Source organism: Carassius carassius, chromosome 9 (assembly GCF_963082965.1).
Source record: "Carassius carassius chromosome 9, fCarCar2.1, whole genome shotgun sequence".
Lineage (NCBI taxonomy): Eukaryota > Metazoa > Chordata > Actinopteri > Cypriniformes > Cyprinidae > Carassius > Carassius carassius.
Window position 1 is genome coordinate 19,662,624 of NC_081763.1, and position 18,257 is coordinate 19,680,880.

Sequence of the window (18,257 nt, forward strand, 5' to 3'; positions counted from 1 at the left end):
ATAACGGTTTTCGTGTGCAGGCAAGCGGGCAACCGTACAGGCTTGCGCATTGCAAACAACGCTGAAACAGTCACAATCTCTGGAAACTGAAACAGCGTCGCGCTTAGGTGAGAGCCCGGCCGCAGCGGAACTCGTACACCGGCGCTTCGATGAAGCAGCCATCTTGTGTAGTGCCGACGCAGCGTCATGCAGCATGCGTAGATGGCTTTCCCAGGATGGCTTCGGGGCTCCCGGCCTCACCGTAATCCTCTGCCGCGGTCCCCGCGGCGCGGGGCGACGGCCAGTAGAGCGAGAACGGGGGTCTCGAGCTGCGTTGCTGAAGCTGTTGTGATAACGGCTTTTGTGTGCAGGCAAGCGGGCAACTGTGCAGGCTTGCGCATTGCAGAAAACGCTGAGACAGTCACAATTCCTGGAACTGAAACAGCGGCGCGCTTGGGTGAGAGCTCGGCCACAGCGGAACTCGTACACCTGCGCTTCGATGAAGCAGCCATCGTTAGTAGCGCCGACGCAGCGTCACACAGGAGGCTTTAGATGGCAACACCGCTTTTGCCGCCGTCCAGCAGAGGGCGGACAAAGGTGCGTCGCTATCGCCTGTTCCACCGGCGGAAGTGAGTGGTAGTTCCTGTTTTTAGCATCATCAGTGTGGAGAATGCTAGTGAGACAGACGAACGAGTTCGTGCTGAATATGGAGCGTTCCAAGCCTTCGCCACCTCTTCGTGAAGCTCAGGAAGAAATGAGGCGGGCTTTGAGAAGTACGCTCATCCGAAAGGGAAATACCATCCAGCCGGGAACGAGAGGGGGGGGCGCTGGTGCAAACCACTCGCGGCCGAGACTCATCGCGGCCAACACGATCATTCGCCCCGGCTCCTTCTCGATGTCAGCTCGTCTGCTGGGCTTCTGAGCAGAAGGCGCGAGATCCTCGGAGCTCGCCCAGCCCTCACTGCCCGAAGCTAGCAGAGAGCGCGTGTCCTCTTCCCCCGACGCGGCCCTGAGATCGACTTCCTCGGACGACGCGCCGGCAAACAGCGGGCGCTGCCCACCGGGAAGCGATGCAGGGGGGGCCGGTGAAGCAGGGCGAACCGGCGAGCTCGGTTGAGCTGAAGACGGTTCCGGAATCCGCTGAAAGCTTTTACGGCGCCTCAGCGCAGCGGAGAATGCAGGCTCAGAGAAAAAGGCCAGGCGAGTCCTCAGAGTCACCATGGCAACAGCTCGCAGTGGGGGCATCCGCCGTCAGCGAGCGAGCGCTGCATGATCTTCACCCAGGCAGGAGACACAGATGACGTACCGGTCTCCCTCGCTGAGTGGGGCTCTGACGAGCCGCAGGAAGGCATCTTAAAAAAGACGCGAGCTCTTTTACGAGTGTGTGTCGCAGGGCGAACACACACACACACATAAAGAACAGCTTGTATATAACAGGATTGAAAGGATATAGGCGCCGGATAGCGCAGCAGGAACGGCAATGGAAGGCGGCGATGCCAGCAGCTTCAGAATGGCTCGTCCTGCTGATGTGCTTTCTCAGACGGCGCTTGCTTCCTCCGTGATCCAGCGATGCGTGAGCTTCGCTGAAGAGATGAAAAATCAGGTGAGTCAGCCTTTTCGAGCTCCTTTTATAGGTTGGGCCACACCCGTTTCGGCGGGAAGTGGCAAGAAGGGCGCGAAGCGCCCTTATTGGTCTGATGTTGCATCAGCCCGCGCTCGATAGGCTGTGCAGTTGCCGCAGAACAAGCCAATGAGCGAACGAGCCGTCTCGCCTATGGCTGTGTACTGCTGCAAATGCGCTTTACAGAAATACAAAATTAAGGATAATTTTTTGCTTCAGTATTTCGTGAAAAGAGACTTTTCCCGTAGCGTCTTAGCTAAGACGCAGTACGAGAGAGCTCTCGTAAGAGAACCTTTCATTACATGATTGTTACAGGGACTACTACAGTCAAACCTGCTGTATCAGTGCATCTGTTACAACAAAAATCCTGCCTGCTACATACCAGCATTCCCTTTGTGTGTGTGTGTGTGTGTGAGAGAGAGAGAGATTTGGAATGTAGAGCGGGTAGATGCTGTCACAGCTGGATTGGGAACATCTGTCAACGCAGACTCAAAAATAACCTCTCACACACATACATGTGTACGCTTCTGTCAATACTGCCAGCTCTGTTATGAGAGAAAATAAGAAGTGAAAGAGGGACTGGAAGCATGAAAATGACACCTGGTTATAATTTCTTCCGTTTGGTGAATCTGGTCAACAGCAAACGTAACGTGTGTAACAGTTTACAGTTTCATTTCTGAGTCAAATAAATCATCACAGCTGAGAAAACCCAAAAATGTGAAATGAAAACATTTCTCTAATAACCTACAGGAATGCTGTGGCCTATACAGGCAAGCATTACAGAGGCTTCAGGCAGCTTAATGCAAATGTTGGCATTTAATTATAGTGATCCTCTTCCGTATGTGTGTTTATGGTACATAAAGGGTAATTAAACAACACCTTCTAAAGAGCTGGAGGCAGAAGTAGTGGTTTTGGCCACACTTGTGAGGACAGACGCTGATTATGTCACAGTCCCACAAACTCTCTTTTGTGGCACATGCAGAGTATACAAGCTTGAATTCACTTCCCCGTCTGTCAACGGCGGCTATAGAAAACCTTTAAAAGCCCACAAAAGTTTTCTGTGAAGAAGTCAGAATAAACAAGCGCAGGAAATCAACACGTGCTAAATCATTCTATAAATACATCCCCAAATAGACCTATTAAATCGCTTAAGGAGTTAACGGCAGCAGGCGTCCCCGAGGGACCCTGATTTACGGGACAATGTGAGCATGTCTGTACGTGTGTGTGGTTGTTTGTATGTATAGATACTGTGTATGGCAGACTAGCTCCCCTCTTTTTACACTAAAAACTACCCACATTCTGTCACACATTTTTATTTCATCAATAAAATGAGTCCTTTACACGCAAATGGCCATTTGAAGTTATTTATTACTGAAAACGGACAAATCATATAAAAATGTCAACCTTTAAACAGTTTATGAATAAAACAAACACTGCCTTTTACACTATAAAATAAATAAAATGTGTAATCGCTCAAATCAAGACAGCTCACCAGACAATGTGTTAGAGATGAGAAACTGATGATAAAGATTTGGCTTCTATGGCAGCGTTCTACATGGAACCTAATTAGGGAATGTTCTGGAACACACAACATAGACAGCAAGTCTGTGTGCCACGAAAATAGTTCCTCACAACAGAGACTCGACTCACAACTGATTTCAGTGGAGCACTAAAAATACTAAAACTAAAATGAAAATAAATAAAAGATAAATAGATATGAAAATATGAAATAAACCTAATAAAAATTACAAAAACATAAGAATGACTAAAACTTATGTATAAATTTAAAATGCTACAATTGTAAATAAAAATAAATACTAAAATAATACTGATTGGATTAATTACTAATAAACTGTTTCTCAGTATTCAATTATAAGTACGCATCTATGAAATGCATTCTGGGACTGCATTGTCCATAAAAGACACATGCAATGCTCCCATAGGACCAAACAGAGTTATCTTAACATTCCAAATAATTATAATTTTGGAACATTGTTTACATTTATGATGTCACGAAATGGTGCCTCCATAGGCAGCTCACTAAGATTTGGAACAAAGACAAAACCTACTGCACTTAAATAGTCTTTTTTGGTCTTAATGTGTACAGTTAATCCATGGAAGTGTAACGAGTCAGGAGCAAATTACAAGACTGAATCAATGAATCTTTGTTTTCTGATCAGCAGACAATAACTTTATTTTTATTTTATTTTTTAACTGGACTCTGAAGATGTTGCTCATATACAAGCACACAAAATACTTTTTATGAGTCAGAAGCCAAACCACCTTAGCTGATACTCTAATTATGAGTATAAAAGTTATATTAAAACAATGGGCTGGATCTGTAGCCTATAGAGTGTGAAGACTTTTTCTCTAAGCATACGAGTGAAATTGTGCTTTTCACACTCCTACAGTATACTGCACTAATCAGATTTAACCCACACACACCTCCCTTTCAGCACTAAGAGTTCATGCTTGCCCTCTTTTCTAATGCTAGGACTCATGAAGGTCGAGACTGTGAGTGAGGAATCAGAATAGAAGCAAAAAAAACAAGTTACTTTAATAGGCTTTTAGCAACTTGGAAGTGCCAGCATTTTAACAGTGTCACCCTGAGGCCTCTCCCAATGGCATGATAAGAGCCTCCCACTCTCAAGGGAATCCCAGTGGTTTTCCCCTCCTATACTAAAACCACTCTCCATCCAGCTCCATCATGATGGAGGGTTCAAAGGGTCCTCAATGTTAAAACGATCCTTTGCAGTGCACTTGAACACATCTCACTGAACATATAATTGCTACTGAAGAATTCATTTTTGTAACTTTTCTGATCTGCCATGAATATTTGTACTTCATTTCCATGATCTCCAACCTTGAATGATGCAAGAATTGTTTTATAACCTTCTGTAGCAAAAATGACTGACAGAAATTACATTTGAAAAATTGTGGGAGAAAAATGGTTTCACCTATCCCTTGCCTTGAAATAAAGATAGTTTCCAAGCTAGCATTTTATATAGCCTAAAAATCATAAAAATATCATGTTTGGTGTGTGCAATCTTTTTACTATTGCAATATTTCCTTATTTTGTATATTAATTTATACAGTATATTCATTGCGAGTTATTCTTTATGATTCTTTTACATTTATATTATTGTTTTATGTTACACATTTACTCAAGTATTATTCATTTATTCTCTTTATTTCCATTAATACGCACACTCCATTGACGTTATGTATTTTTCTTCATTTTACATTTAAGAAAGTACATCCTGTTTTGATATTTGCATAGGATGTTGAAAACTTACTCTCTGCAAAAATACTTTTTTATCTGCAAGGATATTTGCTAAATTTGTCCTCTCTCTTTGTGGTACATGCTCTTTTCCAAGAGCTTGTCTTTGCTATTTGACCTGAAAATTGTCAAGATCTGCTGTCCTGCTCAAAAGTTGTAAAAACCACAGCCACATTTGTATGTTTGATTAGATCTTATCTATGGTCCTCAATGACATATCAACGTGACCTGGTCTAGCTCTGAACTTCAGGTTAATTAAGATAGGAGAGAACACTTGGCAAGATGTAGACAGAGAAACAATGGATAAGTTCATTTGTTCATTCATTTATACTTAGATTAGATTGTTATCTTAGAAATTTTAGCAGAATATACTCAGTATGGATGTTGTATTCATTTGAATCTTTTCCATTAATTTGTATCTTTTATTTTAAATTTTATCTGTAATAGTTACCATTTATGCTAACTAACTGCTAAAGTGCCAAAAAGTTACAGACTGCAGCTTTAAATAATTATCTTACCGTTATCAAGGCCACATAATAAATTTAAAATGCAAGTAAATAAATAAATAAGTACACTTTTTAGAATACAACAAAATATAATATAATATAATATAATATAATATAGATTATAAAATAACCCAATATTGAAGAAACACCCATTTGCCAGCTCTCTCTGTCACACAAAGGCCGAAAAACACCCAACACAAATAAACAGTCAAGTTCCTGATAGTCAGAAAGGCTGTTGTCATTTAACCAGGAAGATGCAGCACAAGTGAGAGAGAGAGAAAAAGCAAGAAATTCAAGACCCAAAGGAGAGATTCTTCTCTGAGAGGCCGCCTGACCCAGGGTGATTTAAGATGCCTGCAGGCTGCACTGTCGCCACCCTGTCTGCTTGCCCCCCGTTGCACATTATGCGGACACTGGGATCAGTTGATGCCGCCTGAGCCAACATGAGATGCACTGCACACGAGCAGCATATAGCCACTAGTCTGAGCCAATGACTCATCAGATGGTAATGCTGACCGGCCTGAGGATGCACTGCAGTGCTCAACTACTATCTGATGATGAACGGCACTGAAAATACAACAAGACACATTCTCATCAGCTTGCAACACATTGAGTAGAAAGAGAACTGTGGTTGAACTTGACACCATGACACAAACTCAACCAAACTGTATTCATGTTAGTGCTCAGGACGTATGTGGTGGACTGACGTGTAAAGACACACATTTGCGGTTGATGTTGAATGGGTTTAAGGTAAATTGGCATGTTGACAAGGAGGAGGAGACTAGTCAGTTAGCATGCATGCTTAGACATGATGCAGGGTCAAGGCCCATTTCCCAAAACTCTTCCCTGCTCTTTTCTCCATCATACACTGTCTTTTCTATACTCAACATTTTGTGTAATAGTAACATTAGCTTCTTAGCTATTAAATAGTTCAACAAAAATACAACGTCTCTGATTTTTTCCATTATATTCATTATCGATTTCAATTATTATAATTATAATTTTTTATTATTATTCAGTGAACTTACAAACTTAACACTACTATTCAAAAGTCTTTTATTCAGCAAGGGTGCATTCAATCAAACAAATGCAGCATCAGTGACTTTCAAAAACATAAAAAAATCTTACCAACCCCAAATATATGAACAGCCTTCTGAAGCCATAGAATAGTTCAGAAAGAAGTCAATAGCCTTGGTCAAAATAAAACATGGTGCCTGCCTTCCGATGTGTCAGGTTTGAGGTCATTATGTGTCATAAGTAAAAATAGTAAAAACAGTCTGTTCCTGTTCTGGTCTGTTTTTTCAAACAAAGCTTTTTTTAACAACTTAAAAAGAGAAGGAATTTGGACATATATTTTTTACTGCTTCTATGGTGTTTTTGTCCGTTGTAGACCTTGACAGACAAGAGCACAATGACCTGTTGTAAGGAAAAGCCTTCATTGGTGCTCCACTGAAGGTGTGGAACGACATGAGGGCCAGTAAATTACAGCATTTTCATTTTTGGTAAAAATTATGCAAAACAGTTAGCTACCACTAACACATGAATTGGCTCAAATAAATCAACTTCAGCTGAATATCTAAATAATATCTACCAATATCTACTCACATTTATAAAACCACTGATTGGACCTAACCGATGCCTTCAGATCGGAGCCAGACAGTGAAATGAATGTGCTGAGCGGTTCAGCCAGGTGCAAGTAAACAACATCAGTACGCATCGAATCAGACTGATCAAAAAATGGTGGCCATGCTCGTCTCAGACATGAGCGAACTGTGACAGTGTGATTGTCATGAGATTGCTCGATTGCTCCGGGCATCTAGAGAAGGATGGCCATGTAAGACTGAGCAGTGACAATTCTCCCGGCTTCAAAGGTACTCTCTCTGCTATTTCCTTATTCAAGCATCTCGAACAAGTGCATCTGACAACAATTCCTAAAGCATACAGTACTATTTTTTGTACCGTTATGCAGTATCGGACCAGCATTTCTGACACGAGCTCCACAGCTTGACATGCACTAACCACTACACCACAGCACTGACCACTGTAGATAAGATGGTCTGCGTCATGGTTCCATTTCGCATTTGCAAGATGAGCAATTTATCTAAATTAATGCAAATTACTACTCAAGACTAATTATTCCAATAGCTGCCATAAGCAACTGAAGTGTGATTAAACATCCTAACCTACATATGAATGAACTAGTGACATGGTGGCCCTGGATGGAAGGTTAGGAGACATAAATATCACCCTGACAAGCCAAATGCTGGCACGTCCCAGGCAGAGTCTGCCAGATGCAGATCCATCATCCACATTTGCAGCACCAAGAAAGAAAAAAAATCCACTGTGACGAGAAGAAACAGCAGGCTTGACAAACAATGGTGGTCTGCTCCTCATCCAGATGAGATGGGAATCCTGATGACATCCTAAAGCTAAACGACATGGGTAGCCACTGCCAGAGCAGACAGGCAGCTTTTTCACACTTCCAGGAGCCAGAGAGAAACCAGGGACCCTTTGACAGACCCATCACCTCACACACAGGACTGTGAGTGAACGACTGTAGCAAGACATCTATCAAAATGTGTTCCAGACAGCTGCTGTAGGATAGGCAGCTCTTGTATCGGCAACTGACTTCAAACCATCAGTCTGGTGAGCATCAGGGAGAAGTTTTGATATGTTCGGTCAAAAGGTCAAAAGTCACGTAGGAATGTCCTGTGTAATGGACATACGAATCATGCATAACATGATTTCCCCAATAGGACAAAGTTCCTTGATAATCAATTTGCATTGCTCTTTACAAAATGATTAATATTGACATTATAATTTTGACAGAAACCAATAATCCAATGATCTTTTCCATGTTATGGGTCATGATCGATATACATAGCTTTTACTATAAATCAATACTGCTTTGTAAAATAAAAAGAAAGAAAAGAGCTACAACTAAAATATAAAATAAATAGATTGTATTGTATGTGAATTTAGGCATCAAGACTTTATAAAATTTGAAAGATACATAATATTCAGTTTGAAATCTACAATAGAAATATGATTAGAGGATCAAGAGGAGACTTGTACAAACTTGAGGCCACAGGTATCCCAGAATGCATTTCGCACCAACCAGCGTTAATGGCTAAGGAGAAAACTCATTTTCAAACTAAATTAGTTCCGGTCATATCATTTTGGCTGAGCACAAAGTTAAGTTTCATAATTTTTTATATTTATTTAACTTTACAGTAGTACAATACTGACTTTGTAGCATATGTTTGACTGAATTGTTTGCTTTTGTTTTTATTTCCTTTTATACAAGCCTTTACTATACTTCATTTTTATTCTGAACTACATTTTTGTGGCTATTAATATGTTTAACTATAGTGGTGTTTGATAACATAATTCATTTTATTGTAAACATACACACAGTGAGGACAACTGGAGTAGCCAAGGCGAGCTGAGTGACGTTATCAGGTTTCGCTGCTGTTCCATTTGAAGAATTACCAGACTTGCGTCCTCCCTAGTTTGAACTACCAAGGACACAAGTCCGAACTTTGCATACTTGGTATTGAGAACAACTAATACATACCCAATAACAACATAAATAAATGTTTTGATCCAGTAAGTATTTGATCCCGTACTATTTAAAAAAACTAAAATAGTCACCCAGTATTGGCCAGAAAATATCCACTACCAAAAAAAACAAACAAAAAAAAGGACCAAAGGCATTGATCCAGTATGTCCTACTTAGGGAACCTATATGTTAAGCTTACTTACAGTGCTGTAAGCTTTTAGTAACAATATAAACTAAGATATAAGTACAGACATGAGGTGCATACAACGCTGAGAGGCATATAACATTTTATGCTACTTTAGACATGCATCTCAAACATGAAAATGATTGAACACAGCACAGCCACGCTAGAAAGGCTAAAGGTCACCTAAACATTGAGTGCAACAGTATAAAAAGACATTTGTGTCGCATGAGTTAACTCATGCTACTGCTGCTTTTGCATACGAAAAGCCAGTGAAACACAGCATCAACAACATATAAAAAATTAATAAACCGAACCAAGGAGAGTCGTCTGCATTTCCGCACAGAATGGAGCACAGTTGCCGTGCGTGCTTTGAATATTTCTATGCTGTCTCTTTCTGAAGGGCCCCTGGAGGGAAGCAGGCAGGGGTTGTTGGTAGCTGATGATGCTAACCACTTTGTGGCATTAAACTGCCTTCTATATTTAACTCAAGTGGAGCTTGGGGAGACTGGTGGCAGAACAGAGGTATGAATCCGAGGAAATTGAGCTATCAAGGATTAGGGTTATACTAAAAAACACAGTAGCCCAGATCTTTGAAAAGACAAAAAAAAAAGAAAAAGTTCTGATCAGCTTAACACTGCAATAACCTGCATTAGCCCCGCTACCACTGATGGAAACTGAGAAGCTGAGCACACAGCGTGACAGCAGAAAACAGCAGACATATCTTAAAATCGAGTGTAATTTATTGACATCTACATGTATCAGTATCTTAATTGCAGTCAGTTAGAGTGAGATCAGTTGCATTAAATTACACATAGCTGTGATGACTGCATCAAGAGCAGGAAAAAAAAGGGAACCTATACAGTCCATGATGCGGAGACAAGCAACATTACTCAATCCCACGCTCCTTGAAGAAGTCTCTCAAATCAATTGAACTGAAAGGTAGCAAAGGAGTGAATCAAATTTGGAGCATGATGTGAACAAATGATATTATGTATATGAATAATCTCCATTAAAAATATTTTATTAACTGGGCTACTCCGGAGCTCGATAGTTATGTGGGCAGTTGACAAATAATCCTTCCTTCCTTCCTTCCTTCCTTTTACTTACTAACTTACTTACCGTAACTGGCTTAATGAAATAACAGGTTAGGGTTAACTATGTATAATTATGCATTAACAAATAAATTAGTTATTTAGAAAAATTATCAATTATTTAAAAGTTATTTATAAATAAGAATAAATGTTTTATTCATAAATACCAAATGTGTTTTTACAAGTAAACGTTAATTTGTTATTTATGAATAACAAAAAAGTTATTTACGAATATATAACAAATGTTATTCATAAAACAAACAAACAAAAATACATACACTCATACATACATACATAAATGTGTTAATTGACAACTACCCACAACTAAACAGACCTCTAGATTTGTTACATGGGGGACAAATAAATTTGCTAATGTTACATTTATACACACACAAATGCACAAATATTGCACGTTGCAGGTCATACAAACTATTAGCAATAAATAAAATAGAACGATTTTGTTCGCTTTTAAATGAAGTACAGCAACTTCACACTGCATGAAAATGTCATGTGCATTTTGGAAGCACAGTTTTTGCAGAGCAGTATGCTGAATTGCAAAATATATAATTTTCCAGGCCAGACACTAACGGAAACCAAGTGAGTCTAGCAGACACCAGAAGTGTTCAAATTCAAGTCATTCATGTCATAATTCACTCACACTTTGTGAGATCTCACTTGCTTTTTTAGTGTACCAAACATCTCGTGAGAGCTGAGCAATTCATAACTTCAGTGCCGAGACTAATACACTTTGTACATACATGAGAATCAGACTTAGAATAACTGTCAGTCTTTATTAGAACCTTTCACCTTCCTTTCTAGCAACCACACTGAAACACTCACATATCATTCTAACTAAGATACCCGAATTGGATGTGGAAGTCCACTAGCTCCAGCTCTAATCACTGTACCTTCCAGCTGCTTGAATTCTGTGCCTGGCAGTTGACACATCATTACAGCACAGCAAGTGACAAGAAGCACCTTGGGGATTCCTTCTAGCGGCTGTTTAAGTCAAGTTAGGAGAGCTCGACAATAACAGGCACCTCCATATCCATCCATATTCCATATTCCACATTCACCATCCCACCTCCTGTGCAAGATGATAAATAAATGCTCCGCACGCCATCGATCCATGTCCTCTTATTTGGACCTCATACAAATACACCGCCCAAAGCCAAACCAGCAATCTTATTTGGGTTTCACGGTGATACAGTCTCCCTGACTAATAGGTTCACCAGAGGTAATCCCATGCAAACTTTTGCATCATCCTCTGGAAGCAAAATAGCATTCCCACAACACCCCCCCAACCCCCTTTTCTCACAATGGTTACAAAATTTTTGCGTGCAGAGTCTTTCCGCAAGTCAGCAGGGGGTGTGTAATAATTAGCTCCTGAGAGCGTCAGAAGGTTGTTTGTCATATAGCACTATGCAGGGAGGCACATTAGCTCCGGGCCCAGCAGGGAGCTGCCGCTGACTGACTGCCAAAGCCTCTGCCGACGGCGGTTGTCGGCAGCCACTGCATCAGTAGCTGACTCGAGATGCGCTCCCACCCACCGAGTCAAAACATTATGTACTGTCATTTCAAGAGAGCAAAGTGGACGGGAATGTCTCCACAGATTACAGAACAACACAACAACTCTTCCTCTCGCCAGGGTTGACTGGAAAGCTACCACTGAAGACTGGACTAGAAATCGCCCTGCTGTATAACTTACTCATTATGGTCTTGCTTGACAATATATTAATATCTATACTGTAATTCTGATGATTTTGCATGAAATTTGATTCAGTGATTTGTGTCATTACTCTAAAAAGCCATTTTCTTTAATAGTAGTAGTAAAACTAGAGTAAGAGTTTGGTTCTTTTCTGTGGATCAGTTCAAACTGTCATTTTTAATTCTGTGATTTGCGTCATTACTCCAGTTGGCTGTTCTCAAGTTGTGGCATGTCTTGTCTACTTTCAAATGTAGTTCTGCCCCCAAATTCACACTTTTTGAGCCAGTGTATCTGTGGGCTGGTTGGGATACACAAACAAACTGATGTTTTGAAAGCGCAGCAATATAGTTTCTATGTGGAAACAACCTATGAATGGCTTACTTAAGCATTAAATTAATATAAAAATATACCAGAAAAATTGTCAAGAAAATAAAAAAGGCGATTTTTATGATATATTGCACACCTCTACTATTGCAATGAAGCTCTGAAGAAACCATGCTTTTTCATGCTTCATTCAATAATCATCAAGTACTCGCATGCAAATATTCATGTGCAAACATACCCGAGCTAACACATACAGGTCTAGTTCACATAAGGGCGTTCATGACCCCAGGCACTGTGGGCAGCGTGGCATCTCAGTTTTGCCCAGGAACATTTAGGTGGTTTTTGCACCTCAAAGTGCAGACCAGGCCAAACAACAGATAGCAGAGATAACCTGAATAAACCAATGAGTTCTGACACATCAAGGTCTTATGGAACAGCAGGATAATGTGTTTGGGCTATAATCAAATGCAATGCATGTTAGCGGAGAAGAGCATAAAGTTGAGCATTAAAACATCTGTCAGATCTCAAGCACCAATGAACCAAAACTTCAGAGGGATTTTAAATAGTCAGTCACTCTAACATATTGATTTAAACTGTATTTCATACATTTATGCACACACAAGCTATGCTGAAATAGATTTTCAAAAGATATGAAGAGATAAGTTCCAAAGTTATGAAAGCTAGACTATATCTCAAAGAACGGGTTTTTAAAATGGTCCCATAGTGGTTGTTCAAAAATTCAAGCTGGACTTGAATCAGTATTTAATCAAGGGTCTCCTAAGGCTTAATATGGTCAGTGGGTTATTCATAAAGTACACACAGAAATCACAATCAGTCACAATATTGTCAAGAACAGATTTACATTCCTCAATTAAACTGTAGCAAACACACAAGTAAAAATACCAATCACAGCTACTACCAACCAATACAATTCTGTTATCATACAGAAGATTTCATTTTATAGCAGTGTAATCATCTATTCATCAAAAAATCCTGGAAAAAATTTCACAGTTTCCACAAAAATTGATAATAATGAGAAATGTTTCTTGAACAGCGAATCATCATATTAGAATGATTTCTGAAGATCATGTGACACTGAAGACTGGAGCAATGACTACTGCACATTAAAAACATTAAAAATAGTAATGTTTCCAAACTTTTGGTCTGTACTGTATATATATATATATATATATATTATCATACCTGATGTCTTAATCAATTGATATGTTTGTTACTATATACCTCCTATAATTTCAAATCAATCAGATCACTGAACACTGAGAAAAGGCCTTTTTGAAAGCTATCTAAAAACTTTCACCAAAAGAGGAGCCAATTTGTCAAATTGTTTGACATTTAAGCATTTAGTTTCACTACTTATTGTAAAATTAAGAGATTAATGTTCTTACTATACAATGACTTTTGCATATATTAACCAATAACTTGGACGTGGGAAATAATTACATTAGATCCAAAAGATAGATAGATAGATAGATAGATAGATAGATAGATAGATAGATAGATAGATAGATAGATAGATAGATAGATAGATAGATAGATAGATAGATAGATAGATAGATAGATAGATAGATAGATAGATAGATAGATAGATAGATAGATAGCTCCAGTTAAGCTCAGTGAACTCTCTTTAAGCTCTTCCACATTGAACGTTTGTGTAAATACTTCATAAACATACTTTAAATATTAACTGATGGTTGTCACTTTAAGTTAAGTTAATTGATTTACTATAGATTCTTTCAACTCAAATCTGCAGACTGGCTCTGACCTTTGGCAACTAGCATCAGATTTTGAAATGCGCTTAAAATGACACTTCACTATAAAAATATAACTGATCAACTTGAATGCCTTGTTGTTTGATTTTAGTGTTCTGTTTTTTTTTCTGTTCTGTGATTGACTTTGTACCTTCAAAAAATATATATTTTTACACTTACTCTTTAAAAAGTTATCTTAAAATAAACAAGAATTTTTAATAAAACATGATGTAACCTTAAATATTTTTGTGTGAGAGATTAATATTTTATTTTAATATAACTTTTTATACTGAAACCAATATCTCGTACACTAAAAATGTCTCAATGTAGACTGTCTTGCACGATACGTACTTCTTGTACTTTTCGTAATACACCACGCACCTTTCTTTATCACACCCTTCCTAACAGAGCTTGCAACACAGCTTCTCGTCCAGGTGCTTGTCATTTCTAAGTTGGACTATTGCAATGCTCTTCTGGCTGGACTTCTAACATTTGTGATCAAACCTCTGCAAATGAATCAGAATGCAGCAGCACGTCTTGTTTTCAATAAGCCCAAGAAAGCCTATGTCACACCGCTTGTCATCTCTCTGCACTGGCTTCCAATCGCGGCTTGCATCAAGTTCAAGACATTGGTGCTTGCCTACAGAAACTGCACAGGCTCCTCACCCTCCTACCTCCACTCTCTCCTTTGCGGAAGCCTGTGGTCAACAAACAAGCAGTGGCTCACGGCCCCATCGCAGAGAAGCACAAAATCACTCTCAAGGACCTTTTCTGCCGATCCCTGTTAGTGGAATGACCTAACTCCATCCGAACAGCCTAATCCGTCACAATCTTCAAGAAACAACTCAAGAGTCATCTCTTCCATGAGCATATAACTGCCTCCAATAATGATAATAATAATAATTGTAAAAAGAAGAAGAAAAAAAACATTATTTCTTATTGTCCTCCTGTCCTAGTTTTTTTTACTATTTTGAACGATGACTGAAACCTTGTATAACGGACACTTCTTGTGTTTACTGTCATCTTGTGATACATCTTTAAGTGTGTCACACCTGAATGCATTGGTTGATAAAAAGACGCAGAAGTATCACATCCGAAAAAAAGGGTACTCACTTGCAGGAGATGGAGTGCTGTATCCACTGACAGGAAGTCCTGGAAGTGCTGGAGGGGAGAGCCCTCCTAGCATATGAGGAAAGAAGTAAGGGTAGTGCGGCATAGGGAAGCCCCCTAAATGGGTGCCCAGACCTCCGGGGCTGGGGCAGTGGTTGCCGTTTCCAGACATGGCACGCTCAGAAACAACACTGAGTCCCAGACTTCTGTGCAGGCTATCCGTGTTGCCGGATGTCTACTTTCCCATCATGAGCTACTTTTGGTAATCCAACTAGGAGAGCTTTGTCTGTGACTGTCCGTGCGGGCGCTTGCTATTGTGGCTGTAAGACAGAAACAGGTTAACGACTGGTGATCCAGGGTGCTTGTGAGTGGTTATGACGGCATTCGATCAAAGTGTACAGCTCACAGGTGTAGCGCTCTTTGTTTTGATGTTATGTAACTTTCTGGATACAATCCCAAAGTTCTCTTGTAATAAAAGTGTGTTGAGGCAGTAAATTCCAGCACTGTTTGACAGGGTTATTGTTACTCTGATCTCACTCCAATCCACCCGGTTTCAGCAGGACGGACTAGGACGATGTGACGCAAAAGGAAATGAGATGCAGTGCTCCGGAGGTGACAAACTGCTCTTGGGTCCAACCTGTTCAGACGAGTCAGTCCAACACAGTGACCTAGGAAAGACAGAAAAAGTGTGTAAAGGAACAGAGAAGAGGATATTCTTTTAAGTTGTCAGATATGTTTGCATGCATGCAATTTTATAAATCCTAGTGTATACACAGTCTAGTCAATGTATAATGCACTTTTGCTGTTTACCAATATTTTCAATACAGTACAATTTTTCATTTCAATTAATTTTGTGTTCATTTAGTGTTCCTGTAGCTCAAGTGGTAGAGCATTGCGTTAGCAAGCGCAAGGTTGGGGGTTCGAATCCCAGGGATCACATGATAGGAGAAAATTGTTAGCCTGAATGCAGTGTAAGTCGCTTTGGATAAAAGTGTCTGCTAAATGCATTAATTTACATTTAAATTTTTGCTGTCATATTATTATATATATTATATATTATTATTCTGGATGAAAACTGGGAGGCTTGAGACTGTCCCATAGACTGCCAAGTAAAATACACTGTCAAGGTCCAGAAAAGTATGAACGTCATCATCAGAATAGTCCATCTGCCATCAGTGGTTCAACCGTAACGTTATGAAGCGATGAGGATACTTTTTGTAAGCAAAGAAAACAAAAATAATGACTATTCAGCTATTTAATCCACAAGGATGCACTGTTACTACGTGTATTCAGCTTTGATTTAAAAGAAAACAGCGCACCCTTGTGGCGCGGCTGATACAGAAGAGCATACACAGGATACGGTGATGTGGAGAGACACAGAGGATACGGTTTACAAAGGAATTGTTGAATAAAGTCGTTATTTTTGTTTCTTCGCTTACAAAAAGCATTCTCGTCTCTTCATAACGTTACAGTTGGAAAACTTATGGCAGATGGACTATTCTGATGATTACGTTCATACTTTTCTGGAATTTGACAATGTATTTTACTTGGCAGTCAATGGGACAGTCTCAAACCTCCCAGTTTTCATCCAAAATATCTTAAATTGTGTTCCGAAGACGAACAAAGCTTTTGCGGGTCTGGAACAACATGGGGGTAGGTGATTAATGACAAAATTTTCATTTCGGGGTGGAGTGACCCTTTAATATTATTGTGGAAACTGATTTCAACAAGAGGAAAAAGGAGCAGTTCTACTGCACAGCATTCATAATGTTGAACGAATTGGTACCACCTCAGCTCTGTTCAACACAATATCATGTTCCAGAGAATTTCCCCTAAATCTCCACAGAAAGAAATCTCCACCAAAAAAATATAAATAATAATAATCTGACTACTCATTGGCCAACCCTCTAAATATCGTTATCAGTACTGGCCAATGAAAAACCAATAACCCATATTATACAGTGTGATACACCACAGACTGCACTCAGATTAGATACAATGATTGCCGATCATTGTAGCAATGTATTCTCCATTCTTATAGTTTCGCTGACAGACATCTGGAACATCACAATACATCCAGTTTGACATCATACTTCAGACAGAGAGGAAATAAACGAAGAAATTAGAGAAAGAAATAGGCAACGCCTGACATTTTAACACTCAGGGCCCGTTCTTGAGCACTGAACTCGGCTTGACAGCGTGGGAAAATGCTGCCAAGGTCTTCCCCAGTGAGCTTGTTAACTGTAGCGTTCTCTCAGGAACACAGAGCAGGATCTTCACACAGACCGTCTGTCAGAATCCTTCATTAACACTATCTATCTGGGCATAACCTGGAAATGTGAGAGCACGGACTGAGGTGGAGGAGGAAAAACAATTTTTAAAGAACCAGTGATGAGCAAAAAAATCTGCTCATCTGTAATCAGTATGTCTGCATCTTCACCATCCCAGCGTCTATCTGTCCTTACCTTCCAAGTCCATTTGTATTATCTTGTGTCTTTCTACTCGACTACCCATCCATTCTCCAGACTACACAACAGAAATAGAAATACCGCAAATATAAATCTAATTCAAATATCCTCCCATATGGAATATGGATCATGAATCTCCCTGAAGGTGTTCAGAGCATCTTGGGGTTACCGCTCAAAGCAGGAATGAGAAACTGAGAGAAAAAGAAGCCACCAAGAGGGAGAGATCAAAGCCGAAAAAGAGCAAGTGAAGATATCTTATTGTGCTGCACACGGCTCTCAAATCTCACTCATACATTATTAAAAGGCGTACTAAGTAGGTTAAACCCCACTGGTCTCCTTTCCATAGCAATGGACTCACTAATTCAAACTAATTCAATGCCAGAGAATGTGTGAGAACGTGTGATAAAAAGAGATTATAGGGCTGTATGTGTGTGAAAGAGAGAGACAGGAATCAAGAAACCAAGATGGCGAAAAGAGAGAAAAGACTAGCTATACATTTGTGTGAAATGTTTCCATAAGATGATTAACTCTGTTTTAAGCATAACATCACTTGACATTATTAGACTTATGAAACAAGAAACCAGTACATTTTGCTTTTAGTCCATGTCTGTTAGTTTTGAGGCTAATCTATAGCTAGTATTCTTCTAACAGTTGA

At 39.7% G+C, this 18,257-nt stretch overlaps 1 protein-coding gene across 4 annotated transcripts in view; it reads right to left on the reverse strand.

Annotated features, from left to right (window-relative positions):
- LOC132149222 (retinoic acid receptor alpha-B) overlaps window positions 1-18,257 on the reverse strand; it is a 113,806-nt gene that overhangs the window by 53,313 nt on the left and 42,236 nt on the right. For all 4 annotated transcript variants that reach the window (XM_059558253.1, XM_059558254.1, XM_059558255.1 and 1 more), the window contains one exon: window positions 15,138-15,802. In XM_059558253.1, coding sequence (XP_059414236.1) covers window positions 15,138-15,306 — 169 coding nt within the window. In that variant the 5' untranslated portion in view covers window positions 15,307-15,802. The remainder of the gene's footprint in view (window positions 1-15,137; window positions 15,803-18,257) is intronic.